Genomic DNA, 22,395 nt, shown 5'->3' with positions numbered 1-22,395 from the left:
AACCTCAATAAGGATTCTTTAAAATACACCATCCTTAGAGGTTTTTAAGGCCTGGCTTGACAGCCCTGGCTAGGATGATTTAGTTGGGGTTTCAGTCTATAGGTGCTCCCTGTGCAGTACCTGTTCTTTTGACAAAGGAGTGACAATTCCTGAAGCCCAGTCTACAGAAAAGCCACCTCTTGAAAGATGCCAGTTTCTGAATAGAAGCTGGGATAGTATGATGTGGATGGGATGAGGTCAGTGAGGACTACTGAAAGTATCTTCCAGTAACAAATGCCATAGAATTTAGGCACTTCGAGAGGCAGGTAGACGTTGGATTTGTTTATCTTTGGCTGTACAGAAACACAAGTGGCTGAGCATAACATTTTCAATGATGGCTGCATATCTCAAATTAGCATTTATGAGTTGGCAAAAACTAATTATTTACATTTTTGCTACTCTTCAGGCACCAGGTGCAAACCTTTATTAAAGTTCTTCCAGTAATTACTGGCTACATGGCATAGCCAGTCTTTCCAAATTGACTGTCTTAGTGCCCTTTCTTTAAAATATCTAATCCATATGTCAAGTATAATCGTATACAACCAAAGTGCTGAGAGACCATGGTCTGATAGGAAAATAAAAATCCTAACCCTTGCAAACTTGAAATACTCCACTAGGGGGCATATTCAGTGTTCGACTGATGCTAGCTGGACTATAACCAAAAGGCTAAAAAGATGTAAAACTCAACAAAAAACTATGAAGGTGGGAGGGGGAAGATATGCAGCTCTGTTTTTTTAAAATTGTACATCTTTAAAATAGCTTTTTTAAAAAGGTCTTGGAATGTACCCAATGAAATCCTCGCTCTTCTTTGCATGAGTGTTCCTGCACATTCCACTCTTGGAGCACATGCACCCAAGACTGGATTCTCTTTGGCTGGCAGCGTCCATTGAGGCTGTGCCTGTGCCCTTGATCCCCTTCTTTCCCTCTCCCCCACAACTCATGGCATAAAGGGTAAAATGAGCCCAAATGCCTCTTTGTTCCTTTTTACTGCCCGTAGCTGTGAGATGGAGCCTCTAGCACTGTCCACTGTTCTTGCCACTGTCCAATTAATCTTAGATGTAGAATTTATTAGTTTAGTTACGTTTCTTTTTGCCCATTGCTGGCAGTTAGCAGAGGGCACAAGACTCAGTCAGGGCTCTGTCAATGAAGGGCCATAAGTCAGAGATGAGCCTTGCCTATATCTCAGTACAGATACCTAAGGCAGCACCTGCTAAGTATCCGCCTCTTTGGCACCAATCTCAGCACCAAGTTCCTCAATACCCAGTACCTATCCATCAGCCACATCTTTGGCAATGACAGTACCCATCACACAGTATCAACTGCTTCTTTACCTGAGACGTCAGTCCAACCTCTCTGGCACCAAAGGACTGCTCAGGGCTGAATGATACGTTGGTGGGGCTGATACCGGCGTTGCCATTACTAGAGAGGCTCAAGTAAGTCTTTACAAAACTCCCTACTGTAGTGCCTCTGGCTGGCTAAGGAAGTGACCCCTATACCAATCTTTCTGGTGCACAGGTGGAGTGTTCTTGACACATCTGTCCCTCCTTGGAGGAGATATATTCCTTCTCATCCCCTGAACATAGCAGGGAATTATTCCCTACCTGTCCTTCATCACCCCCTAGGTAGCTCAGCAGGAGTCAGGGAGGAATTGATGAGAGCTAGGAAGAGATCAGGTCCTTATAAGGATCACCGCCACCTGGCATCTCCTGATGTGCCCTCCATTGCATTACCCATAGACGGGCCATACTGGTCCCGCTGAGGATGTTCAGAAAGCCAGCATCCTCCACTGTATCTAGAGTCATGTCTTTCTCACCAAAGAGGCGAATTCAGCCTCCACAGATAACTTGTCTCCATCTGTAGCTGCTGCAGAGGCAAGAAGAGGAGAGTGAAAAAGGGGCATTCTCCTGAGCAGGAGCATCAGATCTAGGCTCCAATATTCTCTTCTTCCCCTGATGAGGCGGTCAACCCACTTTCAGCAGCATTGGCAGATGAATTCAAACTCCTCCAAGACTTGATAAACCAGATGGCTGAACCCTGGACGTTTCTGTGGAGATTATAGCAGAGAAGCAACATAAACTCTTAGATATACCCCACTCTGTAACTCCAAGAAAAGAAGGTTGGCCATGTTGACCATTTATGGTCTGTTGGAACTCACCAATAAATCTGGCACATGCCTTCTCAATCTGCTATCCAGGAAAGCGGACAGAAAACATCAGGTCCTTGTGATCGTGTGACTCGCATTTCAAAGTGCTGCCACGGGAGCACTCCCGCAACAGCGCTTTGAAATGTCTAGTGTAGCCATGCCCTAAGCTAAGAGTAACCCTGTGGACCTCATCCCAATTTCCTGCCCAAAGTGGTTTCAAAATTCCACATAAAGCAGTCCATTCACCTCCTGGTTTTCTTTCCTAAGGCTCTCTACCCCTGCTGAAGTGAAACTTCATACACTAATTGCTGTGAGAATGTTGACTTTTTATTTGGATAGAACAAATCCATTCAGGGACACACCTAGACTATGTGATGTATTTTTCAGACAGAGTCAAAGAGCAACTTATATCCACTCAGATCTTATCTGAGTGGGAATCAGACTGCATAAGAATTTGCTACAAGTTAGCCAGGAAAAGCCCCTGGCCATAGCAGAATTCATTCCACTAGGGCAGTGGTTTTCAACCTTTTTCATTTGCGGACCCCTAAAAAGTTTCGAATGGAGGTGCAGACCCCTTTGGATGACAGATTGAAAACCACTGCACTAGATTGATTGCATCTGTCAAATTTCAGTAGGGCTATCCTGAAATCACTCTTCACGTAGAACTCTTCATTCCCACCTCCAAGCAAACAGACACCAAGAGTGAAATCTGTGTGGATAGTCACATGGAGAAGAAAGAAGAGTTACTTACCCTACTGTAACTATGGTTCTCCATGTGTTACCAACACAGATTCCATGACCCACTCTCCTTCCCCACTAATGTGGAGTCCTATTCCTAAGGGATTCTATATTGGCAAAAGAACTGAGAGGCAGTCGGGCCCGCTCTACGCTTTATGCCCTTGAGAGAGGGGAACAAGAGCATCTATGATGCAGATATGGCCTCAGTGCCCCAGTGAACTAACCAAAAAGAATCTGCTTTTGAGCACATAGGGCGTATTCACACCAACAGTGGAATCTGTATGAACAACACATCTCAAAGAACCACAGTTACTGTAGGGTAAGTAACCATTCTTTATTCATCATGATGGGAAAGTTACTGCTAGAGCTGGTAATAGTATTTTTGTGGAAACGTGTTTGGACAAAATGACTTTTCACCCAAAACAAATATTTTTGCAGAAAATACTTATTTTAGTCAAAATGTTCTGGGTTTTTTTTTGTGTCAACGAATGTTTTTCAGTAAAAGTTTCAAGTTTTTGTTTGTTTGGTTGGTTTTATTTTTTTAACCAAAGACCTGAAGATATTTTTATTGTACATTTCCTGTAAAAAGAACTGGCATTTTTCGATCAGCTCTAATTACTACACATATCTTCCAATCCACTCATGCAGGCTTTCTGGAAATAACTGTAGAGCAAGACATTTCATAAGTACCTACAAAAAGAAACCAGTGCTACATACAAAACTATTTTTTTAAAAGCCCCTCTAGAGAGTGAATGCCTTTAGAAAAAACAGAGAGCTCTATGCTGCATTAATCAGAGGCAGAGTAGTCATAGATCTTAAAAGATAATAATCTCTCCCACCAAGAAGAAACAAATACATATATTAATCAACTATCCCCCAGAACATAAGTTGTTAGCCTCTACAGTAGTTTTGAACTCCTGTCACATTAGGCTGGACAACTTGAGCTCAACATGCTTGGGATACTGGATTTTTCCTGCCCTTTGGACTTGCACATAATATATGCTGCTCATATCCTTCCTTGATCTCCTGCTGCTTGCCATATAAGGTAAGTGGAAACCAGTAAGAGAGCCATATCTTTTTTTTTTTTTAAAGTAATATGAGTAAAACTACCAAAAGCCTCCAGACCAGCTGTTCTACAGAGATAGGTAGAGGAAGTAATGAATGTTTAAATAGGACTGTGGTCAGAAGGATCTGAGTGACAGTTGGGGATATATTTCAGAGTAGCAGCTGTGTTAGTCTTTATTCGCAAAAAGAAAAGGAGTACCAGTGGCACCTTAGAGACTAACCAATTTATTTGAGCATAAGCTTTCGTGAGCTACAGCATCCGATGAAGTGAGCTGTAGCCCATGAAAGCTTATGCTCAAATAAATTGGTTAGTCTCTAAGGTGCCACTAGTACTCCTTTTCTAGTTGGGGATATACCCACCATGGGGCTGGGAAGGCCTCAGGACCCAGGCAAAGTATCTGAACAGCCCAATAGATGTGCCTACTCAAAAAGTTCTGAGCTGGTGCACCCAATGTGTGCACATGCCAACAGTGAGGATCCATGCAGGCAAGTACTGAAACTATTTTTGGAGCTGACCACTGATTTATCAGGTGAAAGGGGGATTCACTGTCACACATGCAGCCTACAACCATCAACAAAGAGATAAGAACATAAGAACGGCCATACTGGGTCAGACCAAAGATCCATCAAGCCCAGTATCCTGTCCTCTGACATTAGCCAATGGCAGGTGCCCCAAAGGGAATAAACAGACAGGTTTTCATAGATCCATGCCCTGTCATCCAATCCCAATTCTGGCAAACAGAGGCTAGGGACACCATTCCTGCCCATCCTGGCTAATAGCCATTGATGGACCTATCTTCCATGAATCTGTCTAGCTCCCTTTTGAACCCTGTTATCATATTGGCCTTCACAACACCCTCTGGCAAGGAGTTCCAGAGGTTGACAGTGCGTTGCGTGAAAAAATACTTTCTTGTGTTTGTTTTAAACCTGCTACCTATTAATTTCATTTGGTGGCCCCTTGTTCTTGTATTATGAGGAGTAAATAACACTTCATTTACTTTCTCTATACCACTCATGATTTTATAGACCTCTATCATATCCCCCCTTAGTTGCCTCTTTCCCAAGCTGAAAAGTCCCAGTCTTATTAATCTCTCCTCATACGAAAGCCATACTATACCCCTAATAATTTTTGTTGCCCTTTTCTGAACCTTTTCCAATTCCAATATATCTTTTTTGGGATGGGATGACCACATCTGCACGCAGTATTGAAGGTGTGGGTGTACCATGGATTTATTATCTACCCTTTCTTGATGATTCCCAACATTCTATTCGTTTTTTGGACTGCCCCTGCACATTGAGTGGATGACTTCAGAGAACTATCCACAATGACTCCAAGATCTCTTTCTTGAGTGGTAACAGCTAATTTAGACCCCATCCTTGTATATGTAGAGCTGGGATTATGTTTTCCAATGTGCACTACTTTGCATTTATCAACATTAAATTTAATCTGCCATTTTGTTGGCCAGTCACCCAGTTTTGTGAGATCCTTTTGTAGCTCTTTGCAGTCTGCCTGGGACTTATCTGTCTTGAGTAGTCTTGTATCATCTGCCCATTTGGCCACCTCACCGTTTACCCCTTTTTCCAGATTGTTTATGAATACGTTAAATAGGACTGGGCCCAGTACGGATCCCTGGGACAAAAAGGACCAAAAAAACCCTGTTCCTAGAAAATAGCCTCTAATGACCAGCCCTGTGCAAACCAAACCGGGCCTGCTCCTCCTCTGGCTCTGTTCTTCAGGGGTGGCCAAAGTAGGGGCTGCATGGCCTACAATACTCGCCTCTGCGCCGAGCAAAGGCAACAAGTTCCTCAAGGAGACACGCCGCCGTCTCCAGGCAGAAGCGCCAGGTCCCTGGGCGCGATGCTCTCCAGGCAGAGGAGAGAGGGCCCTGGGCAAGGTATGCCCCCGCCCCGTCTCCAGGCAGGGGTGACCGGGCCCCATCTCTGGGCAGAGGCGGTGGGTCCCCGGGAGAGACACCCGCCCGCCACCGGCTCCCCGCGGGCCTCCGCCCAGTCCCCCCCGGGGCCGCCTGCTCGGGGCCCCCGCGGGGCGCCGCGTGGGGGCCGGGCCCGCAGGGGGCAGCGAGCCGGGCGCGGCGCGGGGCCGAGCCCGCAGGGGGCGCCAGCGGGCGGGGAGGAAGGGGGCCCCTGCCCCCTGGCCGCGCGGGGAGCTGGGCTCGCCCTCACTCCGGCCAGGGGCGGGCGGAGGGAAGATGCCCAGGGCGGATCTGCCGGGACACAGAGGCGGCCAGGGGCGGCCGGCTCTGGGGTAAGGGGGCGCGGGGCCGTGCTGCACCGGGGGGGGGGGTCAGGGGTCAGTGGGGGGCGGATGGGGGGACCGTATGGGGCGGAGGTCCCGGGGGAGACTGGCGCTGGGGGATGACGGGGTGGGGGTCACTGAGGGAGGGGGGGCACCGGGGGAGATGGGGTCGCTGCCGAGGCTGGGGGCCCCGTGGAGGGCTTTGGGTGGGGGCTGTGTGAGGGGTAGGGGGTGACGTGTGGGTCACTGCTCTGTGGGGCTGGGCCTCTCCCCCCCCCCGCAGGTCACCCGCCCCCTCCTCTCAGGAGGGGACTATATAGCTGAGCAGCGCGCGCTGCACGCGGTCTCTCTGGGCGGAGGGATACAGGGTGGTCTGTCTCCCCCTCCCCAGCTTGGCGCCGAGGGGGCGGAGCAACGGCCACCGCGCGCCGCGCTGTCGGGAGGGGGAGTAACGGCCGCCGCGCGCGCCGCTCAGGCAGGGGGTAGTAGCCCCAGCGTCTCTCGGGGGGAGGGAAGGAGAGTGGAACAGCTGAGGCGAGACAGGAGCAGTGAGGGGTTGCGGCTCCGGTGGAGGGGGGAGCGAAAAGAGAGAGGAACAGCGGCAGCCGCGTTCAAGAGGTGGCGGGGGGCGGGGGGAGTAAGGGCCGCGGCGCCGCTTGAGGGTGGTGGTGAACAGAGAGCGGAACAGCTGCGTCTCGGTTGGTAGGGGGAGGAGGTAAGCACAGAAGAACAGCCTGTGGCGGAGGGGGCGACGCTGTGGTGAGCGGGAGACTGGAACAGCCACCAGAGCCGTCACCTCTCGCGGGCGGGGGGCGGACCCAGCAGCCGGCGCCGTCGCGGCGGGGGAAGGAGTGAGTAGCCGCAGCAGGGAAGAGCCGGCGCTGCCCGCGGCGGGAGGAGTGCGCGGCGGCCGGGAACAGCCGGTGGAACTAGCCTGGGAGCCGGCGGCGGCGGCTGCTCAGTGATCGCGGCGGAGCGAGGAGGGAGCCAGCGCAGGCCGAGCCCCGGCGGAGATGGAGCGGAAGAGGTGGGAGTGCTCAGCCCTCCCGCAGGGATGGAAAAGGGAAGAAGTGACCAGAAAGTCGGGGCTCTCAGCCGGCAAGAGTGATGTCTATTACTATAGGTGAATGTGCCATGGGGGGGCCATGGGGTGCCGGGGGCCGCCCGCCCTGCCGCAGCCATGCGTTACGCTAGGTGACTGTGCTATGGGGGCCGGGAGCTGCCTCCGATGTCTGTTGCAATAAGTGAAGGTACAGTAGGTGGTCTGGGGGGAACCCCTGCCCTGTCAGATGTCTCTTATATAGGTGCTGTTGGGCCTGAGGGGTACAGGGAGCCTGTCCTTCCTGGTCCACTAATATTTATTACTATAGGTGAATGTACCATTGGGGGGCTGGGGGGACCATGGGGTGCGAAGCATCTGCCCTACCCAGTGATGTCTGTCACTATAAGTGAGCGTGCGGTGGGGTTGGGCACCCACCCTACCACATTGTTATAGGTAGCAGATGGCACATTCTTCTGTAGTAGTAGACACCAGTGTGGCTGGGTGAGCAGCCCCCCAGTATCCTCCTTCTGCACTGGTGTCTGTTACCTTAGGTGAATGTGCCGCAGGGGGCCATGGGGTCCAGAGTAATAGCTTGCTATAAATGCATGTGCTGTTAGAGCCCACTGAGTTGGGAGAGTAGGGGGAAGAAAGGCTGACCTACTAATGTCTGTCTCCGTAGGTAACTCTGCCATGGAGGTGGATGTTGCAGGAAGAATATGGGACCTTAAGGCAATGCTGATAGTGTTATCAGTTGCTATATGTGAATATGCTGTAGAGTGGTTGCAGGGTGAGCCATTGTGTCCGGGGAGGGGCTACCTGCCCTGTCACATTGATACCTATTTCTGTAGGCAAGCCTGTTATGAGATTGGGGGCAGGGGGTGGTCAGGAACGATTTGCCCTGCTTCTGTGATGTCTGTTACTAAAGATGAATGTGCTGTAGAGTCCTGGGGGGAGGCCTCAACCTGCTCTGTTAGCATGAAATCTGTTACCATCAGTGACTGTGCTGTTGGGGGAAGCATGTGGTATGGATGAGCTGCCCACTCTGCCAGAATCATGTATATTAATGTAGTTGTATGTGTTACATTTCTGTAGGTGGGACATAGTGCCCACAGGGAATTCACAAGGGCAGTACCACTGCACCCAGGATCTGCCAAACCTGCCGTGATGATGGTATCTTATAGTTGAAGTAGAATAGCTGTGGGGGACAGGGAGGGTGTTGAGCAGAGGAGTGCAGCATGAGTTCCCCTACTGCACTGAGCTGGCAGATAGGGATTTTGGCCCTGAAGAGTAAAGAGATGTACACCATCAACTTCTGCAAAATCATAGGTTTCAGTTCTAAAATCTAACCGTTATGGCTATGAAGAGACCTTTCAGACTTGGACTGAGTATAAATCAATGCAATGTCATCTTCCTGAGTATATAGATTGAAAATGTCAGCCCTTCTATGCAACCAGTGAAGTGAGCTGTAGCTCACAAAAGCTTATGCTCAAATAAATTTGTTAGTCTCTAAGGTGCCACAAGTACACTTTTTTTTTTTTTTTTTTTTTGCAAATACAGACGAACATGGCTGCTTCTCTGAAGCCCTTCTATTGTTGCTCATAGTTTCTGCAGGAGAAAGAAAAGACCTCTTTTTAGCAGTTTGAGTCCGCTGCTCAAAATGTGTGAGATATACCTACTAGTTCAGGAGCCTGAGGGCTGGGCCTACAAAATTAAGGGCACCTTCCATTTGTCTACAGTGAATTTTCCAGATATGTCAATTTGCAAAAGATAGAAGGTATAATACAGCTTTTATGCAATAACTAAACTTTTAGTTACTGTTGCATTCTGCATTACTAAGACCAGGTCTGTACTTCAAATTTAGGTCATCCTAGCTGTGTTTCTTAGGGTTGTGAAAAAATCACACTGCTGACCTAACTCCCGGTGTAGACTTAGCTACTGCCTCTCAGAGAGTTGGATTAATTACAGCGATGGAAAAACCACTTCCACCATTGTAGGAAGTATCTACATTATGGTGCTACAGCTGCAGCACTGTAGTGCCTATAGTGAGAGAGAGCCCTGGGGCTTGTCTGAAGAATTCTTCCTTTGACCTAGTGCTGCATACATGGGGGCTTAGGTCCGCTTAACTCTATTGCTCAGGGGTGTGGATTTTTCACAGCCGTGGGCTTGAGCAACGTAAAAATGGCCATACTAGGTTAGACCAATGGTCCATCCAGCCCAGTATCCTGTTTTCCAACAGTGGCCAATGCCTGGTACTTCAGAGGGAATGAACAGAACAGACAGTCATCAAATGACCCATCCCCTGTCATCCACTCACAGCTTGTGGCAAACAGAGGCTAGGGACATTCAGAGCATGATGTTGCATCACTGCCTATCCTGGCTAATAGTCATTGGTCCTGGCTAATAGTCAGTTCCTGCAGGAACTTCCCTAGTTCTTTTTTGAACCCTGTTATAGTTTTAGCCTTCACAACATCCCCTCGCAAAGAGTTCCACAGGTTGACCCTGCGGTGTGTGAAGAAGTACTTTCTTTTGTTTGTTTTAAACTTGCTGCCTGTTAATTTCATTGGTTGACTCCTAGTTCTTGTGTGTTGTGAAGGAGTAAATAACATTTCCATATTCACTTTCTCCACAAGATTTTATAGACCTCTATCATATTCCCCCTTAGCCGTCCCTTTTCCAGCCTGAAAAGTCCCAGGCTTTTTAATTTCTTTTCATGTGGAAGCTGTTCCATAATCTTAATCAATTTTGTTGCCTTCTCTGTACCTTTTCCAATTCCAGTATGTCTTTTCTGAGAGGGGGTGACCAGATCTGCATGCAGTGTACAAGATGTGGGCATATCATGGATTTATATAGAGGCATTATGATAATTTTCTGTCTTAATATCTACCCCTTTCCTAATGGTTTCTAACATTCCGTTAGCTTTTTTGACTGCCACTGTAAATTGAGTAGCTGGGTCAATATTCATTTTCTAATGTAGACCAGCCCACAGTGTGGAAAAAATACTTGTCACTTTTAACACCTCTGCGTTTTTGACATTTGTTTAGCTGACCATTTGTGTGTTCAGTTACATATTGTATACGTATAATTCCAGTAATTTGTTCATGGAAGTTAGATATTGTGCACCAAAATGATTGGAATACAAGCCCTTTGTGCCATCATTAGACTTAAGAATTAACACTCATCTGAGTTGAATGGTGGTGGCAGTTAGTACTTCTCTGAAGTGCTCTTCAGGATAAGAGGATTGTACAGTAGTTTTGTGTTTGGAAGGTTTTCTCTGTAATCACAAGTTAGAAATTAACTCTTTATGTAAAAGTTTCCCTTTTGCGGAGAGTGAATGTGGTTGTATAGGGAGAGAGGAGGCATTCCACTGTCCAGGGTCAGCCTGGAATTGGGTGTCTGACATTACTAGTCAGAGTCTGGTTGGAGATTAGGCTCTCCCCTAAGCATGGTTCATGGATGGAATTCTAGCAGCAATCTCCCACTTCCCAGCAGCTGGTTGTGAGGGGGCTGGGTTTCTCACCAGGGTGTGGCTTGTGACAGAGTAGTGACTTCAGAACTAAAAGAACTGAGAGAGCAGCTGTGTCTGCTTTTGTAAGAGCTCTTTTTGGGCCTAAATGGAGCAGAATAATATTGAGGGCAGGGAATGTTCACCTGCAAATGGTTTCAGGCACTGCCTGAAATTCCAAAAGTCTCACTTTGGAGACCAGGAAGAGAGAGAGAGTGTGATCAGTTTTGTCATGAGAGAGATTCCTCAGAAGCATTTCCTTTTAGGAGTTTTGTCTAGAAAGGCATTCCCCAAACAACTCTGTATCAGTCAACCCCATAACATTCATTTATTTGTGAGTTTCTTGCCCCCACAGTGCATCAACCAACATACATAAAAAATCAACCCAGTCTGGGAGGGAATATAGTTTTGGTAAAATTCTTCTGAGAAATACCTCTCTAGGTAAAACTGCTGGTAGCCCTTCGCTCCCAAAGTGAGGCTCGTATAATGCCTCACGTGAACCATGCTTTCCAGTTATTCCGCTGTAAATGGGTATCACAGGAGTTCTTATAAAAGTGGACTTGGCTTCTTTAGTTCACTACCCTGCTACAGATCTGCCCCTCATCTTTTTTTATTTATCTGTAGGCTAATGGGTGTATGGTAACTTGTTAAAGTCTGGGTGAATGTGCCCTATGTGTTGTTTGAGTGCAGGGGGTTCAAGCTACATGAAGTCATTGGTCAGAATGAGGCCTATTACTAAGGAGCAGGGAACACCACTGCATGGATCTGCTGGCAAGAGTGTGTTAACAGTTTTACGATATGCGACTGTAGGAGCTTGGCCGTGTAGGGGGCGCCAGTGCACTGAGCAGAAGAGAAATGCCCCTAGTACGGGAGTTGAGCTAGGAGTAGTGTGCTGAGTAGGAGTACTGAACTGAGCTAGGAGTAGTGTGCAGTTAGAGAGGGGAAACCCGAGGGAGCATTAGGCACGTGAGGAATTGTAGAAGAGGCAGGTGGGGGATACGTAACCGTTGTACCCAGTTGTCTTTGTAGCCGGTGGTGATATTTATTACTGTAGTCGAATGTGGTGTTAGGGACAGGGGAAGCTGGAGAATTGGGGTCACCTAGTACCCACTGCAGTTTAAGGGTCATGTTGTCCAAATGAAATATGCCTTCAGAGGTGGGGTGTGCTGGAAGGCAGAGATATGGAGGAGTACTTAGCAGCCAACTTCAGCTAGCAAGAGTGATGCCTACTGCTAGGGAGGTGGCATGGGGGCATACAACACCTGTTCTGGTGAGCTGAGTGCTCAGAACGTTGTGTTCACAGACATACAACTGCTGCAAGAGAAAACAACTTTGATTGTATTACTAAAGAACTTGAATGCACAGTCTGAGGATGACAAGTTGTAATGCAGCAAGTGCAAGAGGAGGAAAGAAGCATTTTATGTATTGTAACAAATGCGGTGTAAAAAAAATTTTTTTGTGGCTTTCTGTTTCTCAGATGGGGTGGGGGAGGTTGAGGCTTTAGACAGCTGCATGTGGTCACAGTTTGTACCCAGGTTCCTGTCTCCCATTTCCTTAAAAGTAGGCAAGATCTGGTTTGTTTGTTTTTTTTTTCCCTCCCCCCTCTGTCCTTTGCATTTCAATCAAGTTCTATGAATCTCTATTTGGTACTGTATATGCTTAAAGGGGAAAGGAGGAGGGGAGGAAACTTGCTTAACAGGAGAGGTGGAAGGGAATGGGAATGAGTTTGAGCTTGCAGTCAGTTCTCTTCTTAAGAATGTAATGAGAATGAAACAAAGGATGAGCTGCACATATAGAGCAGGCACCTGGCAGTTGCTGACCCTTGAATAGGCTGTGATGCATTCATTGTAATCTGCACCCAGAAAGTCTGTGAATAGCTAATGAGACTTTCTGTTTCTGGGGAAATGCTTCCCTTTTTCTGTTTTTGTTAGTGCTGAGGCAAGCCATGAAAGCAGATAATGTGATATACCTTTTGATGGACAAGCATAAAAAATCATTTGTCCCTTTGCAATTCCTTTCTTTTTAGTAGCTGGTAAAGTGCCAAGAAGCCCATCTACAAATTAATTATCACGGTAATATAGCAAGTTGCTTGCTGATAGTGTAACTTTTTCAGGAAGAGATATTTCCAAACTTCTAAAACTTCATATCAAAACGTGTATAATTGTTGCCCCTTTGTTTGGGATGCTTCCAATTCGTTTAGTTTCAAAAACATTAATGCATGGCGAATCTTGAAATTTTTGGTGAGCTGCAAAGCGGGGAGGGGAAAACAATGGAATCTATAAAGAAAAAAACTTGTGTGTCTTCAAAGCAGCCCAAAAAGGCATAAACACAGAATTACCACTCCTGAGTCTCATGCCTCCAGAGCAAGTCAAGTGGAAAACTCCACTAGTGCTTAGGTTTTTTTGACCCTCTGAGGTACCTGTAGGCTGTCTCAAGGGCTGTGTCCTACTGAGCATGCTCCAGCTACAACAATCTCTGAGGCCCCAGAACCCTCCACCAGTTACTTTCTGATTGTGGTTAGTGAATGAGCTTCTCACTAGCTTCTAACTGTTACAGCGTTGGCTCTGATCTTTCAGTGCTCTTCAAGCAAGACACTAGGTACAGTATCCCTTTTTTGTTTTCAAGGCATATACTTAGAATAAAATAGTTTTTTTCCAGCACTTAGATGCCTTTTTAGCACTTTGGACCAAGCCCAGTATCTTCACTCTGGGGATTTGGTCAGAGGCATCTTCAGAACCGTAGTAGGATGCTTTTGTAGGCTACTTTCAGTTGTGAGTAGAAGTTGCTTCACTCTTCAGGTTTCTACTTAGAATGAGTTAGAGCAGGTGCTAGGGATTGTGTCCTTGGCACAGGATATTGTTCAATACATCTGACGCATACTTGATTCTTTGGAGTCTCAGCCAGCCCCATAATACATGCAGTCAGCTCTCTGGCTAACTTTGGTATTTTTGTTCCTCTCATGTCTCACATCCCTCTAGCAGTAGCTTCTGATGGATAACACCAAATGAACTGCCAGCGCAGGTGGTGCCAATTAGTGCCCCAGCTAAAAGTTCAGATGAGAGACTGTCAAGGTCTGTTCTGGCTGGTGCAGGCACAAAGTCTAATCTCAAACAGTACAAGGCCTTCAGTGCTAAAATCTGTCATGGAACACCCCTTTGTAAGACGGGAAGATTACTTTTTCAGACATTCTCAGCCTTTACTCTTCAAGCATGTTGGGATCAAGAAAACAAGAGCCTTCCAGAGAAGTCAGTGTGACTGCAAGCAAGACCACTGGATCTGAGTCTTTTGTTTCAAACTGGGCCTTCTGTAAGATTTGTGATATCTTTGGCTTGTGAACACTTGCCGCTATTGCTGAGAGCTCTGATAAAAGCAGGGGGTTATGCTGCTGACTCTTCCATCTTTATTTTGGAGACTGGCAGGCAGGAGAAAAAAAAGACTGGCTTATTTTCAATCTCATCAGTCAGATCCTTAAGATTGTAAGAGACATAGAGGAATTCAGGGTGGCTGATATTAGATTTCATGAGGATATTTCACTTAAAGTGCCTTGATTCTACCTGTGCTCGACACCAGAAGGGATGTTCACTATTCTGACATGGTCTTTCTTCAGTGTTTTCTCGCTTTGCATCTCACAATTGAGAGCTTTTGGATTCATGGGGCGAATGACTCTGCTTCCCCTGCCAGAGATTCTCCACAGGTTGAGTGTTATCTGTTTTGACTTCATTGATGACAGCAAAGACTCTGTTCCAAGAGTTTTTGGGGTCAGCCTTGTTCCATCTGGACTGGGACAAAGGACGCCTCTTTTATTCTTGTTTTCATAAGTCTTTTGTGAGACTTCTAGACTGGTCATATTGGCTTTCTCACTCATGCTAGCCCTAGCTTTCCAGGATTTTCAGGGGATAGATCTGTTTATTCCATCTTGTTCTCTGTGGGATCTCTTTTTACTCATTGCCTTTTCTAGAGTCTGTGGGCTTTGACTTGTTCAGGGGTGGACAAACATTTTGGCCTGAGGGCCACATCGGGGCTCTGAAACTATATGGAGGGCCGGGTAGGGAAGGCTGTGCCTCCCCAAACAGCCTGGCCTCCGCCCTCTCCCACTTCCCACCCCTTGACTGCCCCGTTCAGAACTCCTGACCCATCCAACTCTCCCCCTCCCCCCAGCTCCTTGTCCGCTGACCGCTCACTTCCAGGACCCCACGCCTATCCAACCGCCTCCTGCTCTCTGTCCCCTGACTGCCCCCCCTCCCCGAGACCTTCTGCCCCTTATCCAACCCCTCCGCTCCCTGCCCCCTTACCATGCCACTCAGAGCACCAGGACAGGCAGCCGCATCGCCCCGCTGGAGCCAGCCGCACCGCTGCGCATTCTAGAGCACTGGGGCAGTCTGGTGGCTCTTGCAGCTGCACTGCCTGGCAGGAGTTTGCAGTCCCGCCACCCAGAGTGCTGGCAGCATGGAGAGCTGAGGCTGCAGGGGAGGGGGAACAGCAGGGGAGGGGCCGGGGGCTAGCCTATCTGGCCTGGAGCTCAAGGGCTGAGCAGGAGGGTCCCACGGGCCAGATGTTTGCCCACCTCTGGACTAGTTGATCTGTTGTTGCTCATGACTGAAGTTTATTTCTTCAGCTCCTTCTTCCTTGCACCATTTAAGGGAGTTAATTTCTCCACTGAGAAGGGTTTTTTTCCATTTTGGTTGCCCTGAAAGAAGACCCTTGAGAGGATGATTTTGGTAAATAGAAGGTGTCTTTCCAATATGAAGATGACTCTGCTTAGAGATTATTTTACTCCTGCATTGCTGGATTCCTACATCATTTGATCCTGACAAATATAGATTTTCAAGAGATGCTCAGCCATTTAGTAGAAACCTTGGAGATCCCAAATTCTGTTAGTTAAAATCTCAAATTAGCAAAACAGTTTGAGCCTTTTCGATAGTTTATAGTTGAGACAAAAAAAGTAATAATGTTAGTGATTCAAAAAAAAAAAAAACCCTTAAGGTTTGTGGTTTAGACCATCTTCTGTTTCTCCTAGAATTAGAAAAACAGATAGAGCAAGTTATGTGTCTCAAGTGGATTTATGAGTCTTTGCCACCTCCATTACTGGACTCTTAGTTTGTGTAGCATCCACCAGGTATAAGTCAGCATAGTATCTAAGGTAGGTAGCTTTGGGATTAAGAATTACCATGCTCTCCTAACAGACTTTTTTTTTAATATGGGTCAAACTGTCATCAATTGCCAACTAGTCCAACTGATTGATTTCCTCTCGGGACTATGACTCTTTGCGTGCTGTATTACAGATAATAGCTTTCAGTTACCATTTGTTGGCATGCCTGGCTTAAAATATTTTGCTAGTTGTATTGGAAAAAAGATTGGAGGTTTTGCATCATATTGGGTAATGGATGATCTCTGGGTATAGTGGCATTATGCAATTAGAAGTGGACTTCCAAACTTCTTGCCCATATGATAGATGTGTTCATGGTTGCTATCTTGAGAAGGGAAGTCTATGGAAAGGAACTCCACACCTACAAAGCTTGATGTCTCCATGAAGAATAGATGCAAATGAGTGTTCTGAAGATGAGAATGGTCATGTACACGTGCAGGACTTTCAGAGATCTGGGATTCCAAAAGATGGTCTTGGTAACTTGAGTCAGCTTGTTCCACAAAAATAAGGAGGCACTGGGTCATGACAGATACGGAAGTGTGAGGTTCTGTTCCTGTTCCACAAGATATTCATATTCTACTTGGTAGGGAAAGAGAACATGATCATAGATTGAATAAGTCTGTTACAGATCCTCCTGAATAAATGAGAGAGCAGCAGACCAGAACTTCATACATTCCGGGACACCAGAGGTAGGTAGCTGTCTTCACACGCTGCTGAACAAGAAGCTACCTGTTTTCGTACCACTAGGAAAAGGGGTGTTAACCAGAATGGTTTCTCAGTCAATGGATTGTGCCTTTTCACCAGTCTTTCTCGTGGAAATGGTCCTGACAAAGGTCAAGGGACTAAAGTTTGATGCTCCTAATAGTCCCAGACAGGATGGCTTTCAACCCTGGATTCTGCAGAAATTGGTACTAGTCATGTTCATCAACTGTCAACTGAGTGTTTCATCTGGACTGACTGTCAGTGCGTAGTCTATGGGACACGAGAAAGTCAAGTATGCTCATCAGTGCCTTGAAGTCTTGTGCGCTGCGTCTAGCACTCAAGGCCATTCTTCTTCTTGTAGTGGTTCAATTTCAAATGGACAAAAGTGCCTCAGATTCTCCAGGAAAGCTGGGGTGTCATCTGATACAAAGGGAATTGTATAACCTCCACTGAAACCTGTTCTGCAAATGCCAACTTAGATTTTAGGGAAAGTGGAATAATTCCAGAAATAACAGAAGAACGTGAACGTCAAGCGCTGAAGGTTTGGTCCAAATAGATCCAGGATTGAGTATACTGCCAGGCTAGCGAGAGAAGGTAAGCTTGATACCTGGATACTATGACTGAGAGATTTGTTTCTAGCACTGCTGATCTTTTTATTTCATAGAAATATGTGCATGGAAAAAGTTACCTGGCCTTTATAAACTAAATGTGCATGCTAGCATATTAGCTTTGTTGCACTGAGTCTGAGCGATGTGGGGTTTGGATGTTACTAGGCATGTAAATGGGCTGAAGATGTAAATTTCCCATATATGAGCCATAGTATGCAGTTGGTGACTCCGTATGTGGTATTGTCCTCCACCTGGCTAGAGGGGTGTCATAAATATAAAGGGAAGGGTAAACACCTTTAAATCCCTCCTGGCCAGAGGAAAAACCCTTTCGCCTGTAAAGGGTTAAGAAGCTGGGATAACCTTGCTGGCACCTGACCAAAGTGACCAATGAGGAGACAAGATATTTTCAAAGATGGAGGGGGGGAACAAAGGTTCTCTCAGTCTGTGTGTTGCTTTTGCTGGGACCAGAGCAGGAATACAGGTCAGAACTTGTCAAAGTTCCTTCCCCACTCTGAACTCTAGGGTACAGATGTGGGGACCTACATGAAAAACCCCCTAAACTTATTTTTACCAGCTTAGGTTAAAACTTCCCCAAGATACAAACTATTTTACCTTTTGCCCCTGGACTTTATTGCTGCCACCACCAAGCGTCTAACAAATATATAACAGGGAAAGAGCCCTCTTGGAAACGTCTTTCCCCCCAAAATCCTCCCAAACCCTACACCCGCTTTCCTGGGGAAGGCTTCATAAAAATCCTCACCAATTTGCATAGGTGAACACAGACCCAAACCCTTGGATCTTAAGAACAATGAAAAAGCAATCAAGTTCTTAAAAGAAGAATTTTTAATTGAAGAAAAGGTAAAAGAATCACCTCTGTAAAATCAGGATGGTAAATACCTTAAAGGGTAATCAGATTCAAAACATAGAGAATCCCTCTAGGCAAAACCTTAAGTTACAAAAAGACACAAAAACAGGAATATACATTCCATTCAGCACAACTTATTTTACTAGCCATTTAAACAAAACAGAATCTAATGCATATCTAACTAGATTGCTTATTAGCCCTTTACAGGAGTTCTGACCTGCATTCCTGCTCTGGTCCTGGCAAAAACAACCGAGAGAGCCTTTGTTTCTCCCCCCCTCCAGCTTTGAAAGTATCTTGTCTCTTCATTGGTCATTTTGGTCAGGTGCCAGCGAGTTTATCCTAGCTTCTTAACCCTTTACAGGTGAAAGGGTTTTTCCTCTGGCCAGGAGGGATTTAAAGGTGATTACCCATCCCTTTATATTTATGACAAGGGGAAACTAAGGTTTTGATTGCTACTGATAAGGATGCTAGGGAATAAATGAGAAGTCTACTGAATGATGAGCTGTATGTATTTTTGTAATGGACAATGCTACATGGAAATGACTTTCTTTTGCAAACTTCTTGTTTCTCACAATTTCGCATTGGTATAGCTCTATTGACTTCAGTGGGTTTACTTCTGATTTTCACCATTGTAATTGAGGAGAATCCAGCCCATTATTTAGTAACTTATTACAACCATAAGTTTGTTTTATATAAAAAACAAGAAAGCAATTGGGCCAATGGATGCACACTTGCTTGACTGTGGTCCATCACATAAAATCAGACATTTAAAAGTGCATCTTTAATGCGGTGTCTTTCAAAGTTTTGATTTGTTCTATTGTTAATTAAAATGAAAGGTTTTTTTTTTACTTTGTTTCCCTTTACAGATTAACTACTTATTTTCTTGCCTCCTAACTTGTTACATAATACCTCATTGTAAAGTTAAGAATCAAACTGAAATCAGAAGTTTATTATTAAAACTGTGTCACAAAGAGGGGGAAAAAAGAAAGGTGCTGTGAAGATCATGCTGCTGTTCTAATATAACAGTCTCATGAGAACTGACGCTTGGAAATCGACATACTTTTGCATGAACTAGTGGGTAATGAGTTGGAAGCAGAATGTTCAAGATCAAGTTTGGTCCTGGTATAATCTGGGTGCCTTCCATAAACCTGAATTGAATTTGGCCCTTGATGTGTAGAACAGGTTAACATGTTCTTCCCCTCTCTCTTCCACAGTAACTGTAAGAGGGAGAAGATTAGCCTACTAGGCCATAGGGTTTCTTCAGGTATGTTAGCAACAAGAAGAAAGTCAAGGAAAGTGTGGGCCCCTTACTGAATGAGGGAGGCAACCTAGTGACAGAGGATGTGGAAAAAGCTAATGTACTCAGTGCTTTTTTTGCCTCTGTCTTCACAAACAAGGTCAGCTCCCAGACTGCTGCACTGGGCAGCACAGCATGGGGAGGAGGTGACCAGCCCTCTGTGGAGAAAGAAGTGGTTCGGGACTATTTAGAAAAGCTGGACGAGCACAAGTCCATGGGGCCGGATGTGCTGCATCTGAGAGTGCTAAAGGAGTTGGCGGAAGTGATTGCATTATCTTTGAAAACTCATGGCGATCGGGAGAGGTCCCGGATGACTGGAAAAAGGCTAATGTAGTGCCCATCTTTAAAAAAGGGAAGAAGGAGGATCCTGGGAACTACAAGCCAGTCAGCCTCACCTCAGTCCCTGGAAAAATCATGGAGCATGTCCTCAAGGAATCAATTCTGAAGCACTTAAAGGAGAGGAAAGTGATCAGGAACAGTGAGCATGGATTCACCAAGGACAAGTCATGCCTGACTAATCTAATTGCCTTCTATGATGAGATAATTGGCTCTGTGGATGAGGGGAAAGCGGTGGACGTGTTGTTCCTTGACTTTAGCAAAGCTTTTGACACCATCTCTCACAGTATTCTTGCCAGCAAGTTACAGAAGTATGGGCTGGATGAATGGACTATAAGGTGGATAGAAAGTTGGCTAGATTGTTGGGCTCAACGGGTAGCGATCAATGGCTCCATGTCTAGTTGGCAGCCGGTATCAAGTGGCGTGCCCCAAGGGTCGGTCCTGGGGCCGGTTTTGTTCAATATCTTCATAAATGATCTGGAGGATGGTCTGGATTGCACCCTCAGCAAGTTTGCAGATGACACTAAACTGGGAGGAGAGGTAGATATGCTGGAGGGTAGGGATAGGCTACAGAGGGCCCTAGACAAATTAGAGGATTGGGCCAAAAGAAATCTGATGAGGTTCAATAAGGAAAAGTGCAGAGTCCTGCACTTAGGACGGAAGAATCCCATGCACTGCTACAGACTAGGGACCAAATGGCTCGGCAGGAGTTCTGCAGAAAAGGACCTAGGGGTTACAGTGGACGAGAAGCTGGGTATGAGTCAACAGTGTGCCCTTGTTGCCAAGAAGGCCAATGGCATTTTGAGCTGTATAAGTAGGGGCATTGCCAGCAGATCGAGGGACGTGATCGTTCCCCTCTATTCGACATCGGTGAGGCCTCATCTGGAGTCATGTGTCCAGTTTTGGGCCCCACACTACAAGAAGGATGTGGAAAAATTGGAAAGAGTCCAGCAGAGGGCAACAAAAATGATTAGGGGACTGGAACCCATGACTTATGAGGAGAGGCTGAGGGAACTGGGATTGTTTAGTCTGCGGAAGAGAAGAATGAGGGGGGATTTGATAGCTGCTTTCAACTACCTGAAAGCGGGTTCCTTCCAAAGAGGATGGATCTAGACTGTTATCAGTGGTAGCTGATGACAGAACAAGGAGTAACGGTCTCAAGTTGCAGTGGGGGAGGTTTAGGTTGGATATTAGGAAAAAATTTTTCACCAGGAGCGTGGTGAAACTCTAGAATGCGTTACGTAGGGAGGTGGTGGAATCTCCTTCCTTAGATATTTTTATGGTCAAGGTTGACAAAGCCCTGGCTGGGATGATTTAGTTGGGGATTGGTCCTGCTTTGAGCAGGGGGTTGGACTAGATGACCTCCTGAGGTCCCTTCAACCCACATATTCTATGATATCCATATAGAGTGAATGAGTGAGGAGGGGGTTATTCTTGGATGCCCAGTATCCTCCTTTCCTGCCACAAAGGGAATAATAACCTAGCGCCTTTTTTTGGTAGTGAAACTAACATTGGTATCAGCCAGAGCCCAGGAAGTTTAATTTCTCTCTCTGTTCCCTCTGTATTTTTCTCAGCCCAAGTGGGAAGAAGTTCCGAAGCAAGCCTCAGCTGGCCCGTTACCTGGGGAGCTCCATGGACTTGAGCACTTTCGACTTTCGCACAGGCAAAATGCTGATGAGTAAGATGAATAAGAACAGGCAGAGGATGCGCTATGACTGTTCTAACCAAGCCAAAGTAAGAATAAGTTACAGTGGAAGGTTTCTCCTCTCCATCTCTTTGAGTTTTTGGTATATTACTGTTGGTTTTGAGAACATCACACATGGATTTAGCCTTTGAATTAATGCTTGTATGTGGGAGTTGTATGAGACAGAAGTCATGATATCTGGGTATGAGACCTACTTGTAGGTAGATCTGGTCTAATTAAAACTGATTCACAAATATTTTCATTAATAAGAGTGTTGAGTTTGACTTTGCTCTGGCAAAAAATGTTTTTTTCTTTTTGTTTTGAATCTTTAGGGTAAACCTGACTTAAATACTGCACTCCCTGTCAGACAGACAGCCTCAATCTTCAAGCAGCCTGTCACTAAGATCACAAATCATCCCAGCAACAAAGTGAAGAGTGATCCCCAGAAAGCTGTGGACCAGCCCCGCCAGGTGAGGTTTGCAGTGTGGCAGCTACTTTCCCAGAGCTAAGAAAGCTTCATGTGTGTTAATCATTGAGGAGCATGAATATAACCCTCCTATATAACAGTGGGTAAATGTATACTGGCACTTTTTTTGTATTTGAAATGCTGGCAGGGACTTCAGTGTCATGGAATCTGTTACAAGTTGGTTACTTCCTAGCCCTGTTAAAAGCATTCCATTATATAGTGTAGACATGATTTTAACTGTATTTTATAACTGGGCTGGAGCCTTTGTCAGATCTCTAGCTTCATCATGGTTAAAGTGGTCTGGTGGTCTGCCCTACATATTGGAACAATGTTCATATCCAGTTTTAGGGACAACTGTATTGTAATTAGATCCTGTGTCATGTATTTTATAGTATAAATAGGGCCAAAATTCTGAAGGCTCACACTCTTCTAGTACAAAACCACTATCTGGTGTCTGTTACACATGGCAGAAATTACAGCCACCTTTGCCTTCTTCCCCCGCGCG

At 46.0% G+C, this 22,395-nt stretch overlaps 1 protein-coding gene across 5 annotated transcripts in view; it reads left to right on the top strand.

Annotated features, from left to right (window-relative positions):
- Positions 1 to 5,860: 5,860 nt before the first annotated feature.
- The window catches only part of MBD3 (methyl-CpG binding domain protein 3), a 36,451-nt gene continuing 19,916 nt past the window's right edge, over positions 5,861 to 22,395 (top strand). The window contains exons 1-3 of one of the 5 annotated variants that reach the window (XM_084614647.1): positions 5,861 to 5,880; positions 21,315 to 21,474; positions 21,757 to 21,894. In XM_084614647.1, coding sequence (XP_084470773.1) covers positions 21,373 to 21,474; positions 21,757 to 21,894 — 240 coding nt within the window. In that variant the 5' untranslated portion in view covers positions 5,861 to 5,880; positions 21,315 to 21,372. Of the gene's footprint in view, positions 5,881 to 6,101; positions 6,252 to 6,913; positions 7,366 to 13,272; positions 13,385 to 21,314; positions 21,475 to 21,756; positions 21,895 to 22,395 lie in introns of those variants that run through there. The other 4 variants (XM_084614645.1, XM_084614643.1, XM_084614646.1 and 1 more) reach the window with 4 other exon arrangements.

The sequence above is a fragment of the Lepidochelys olivacea genome (assembly GCF_965140295.1).
Source record: "Lepidochelys olivacea isolate rLepOli2 genome assembly, chromosome: 25".
Lineage (NCBI taxonomy): Eukaryota > Metazoa > Chordata > Testudines > Cheloniidae > Lepidochelys > Lepidochelys olivacea.
Note: the sequence above shows the minus strand (reverse complement) of the source record. Positions and strands in the feature narration are given on the sequence as shown.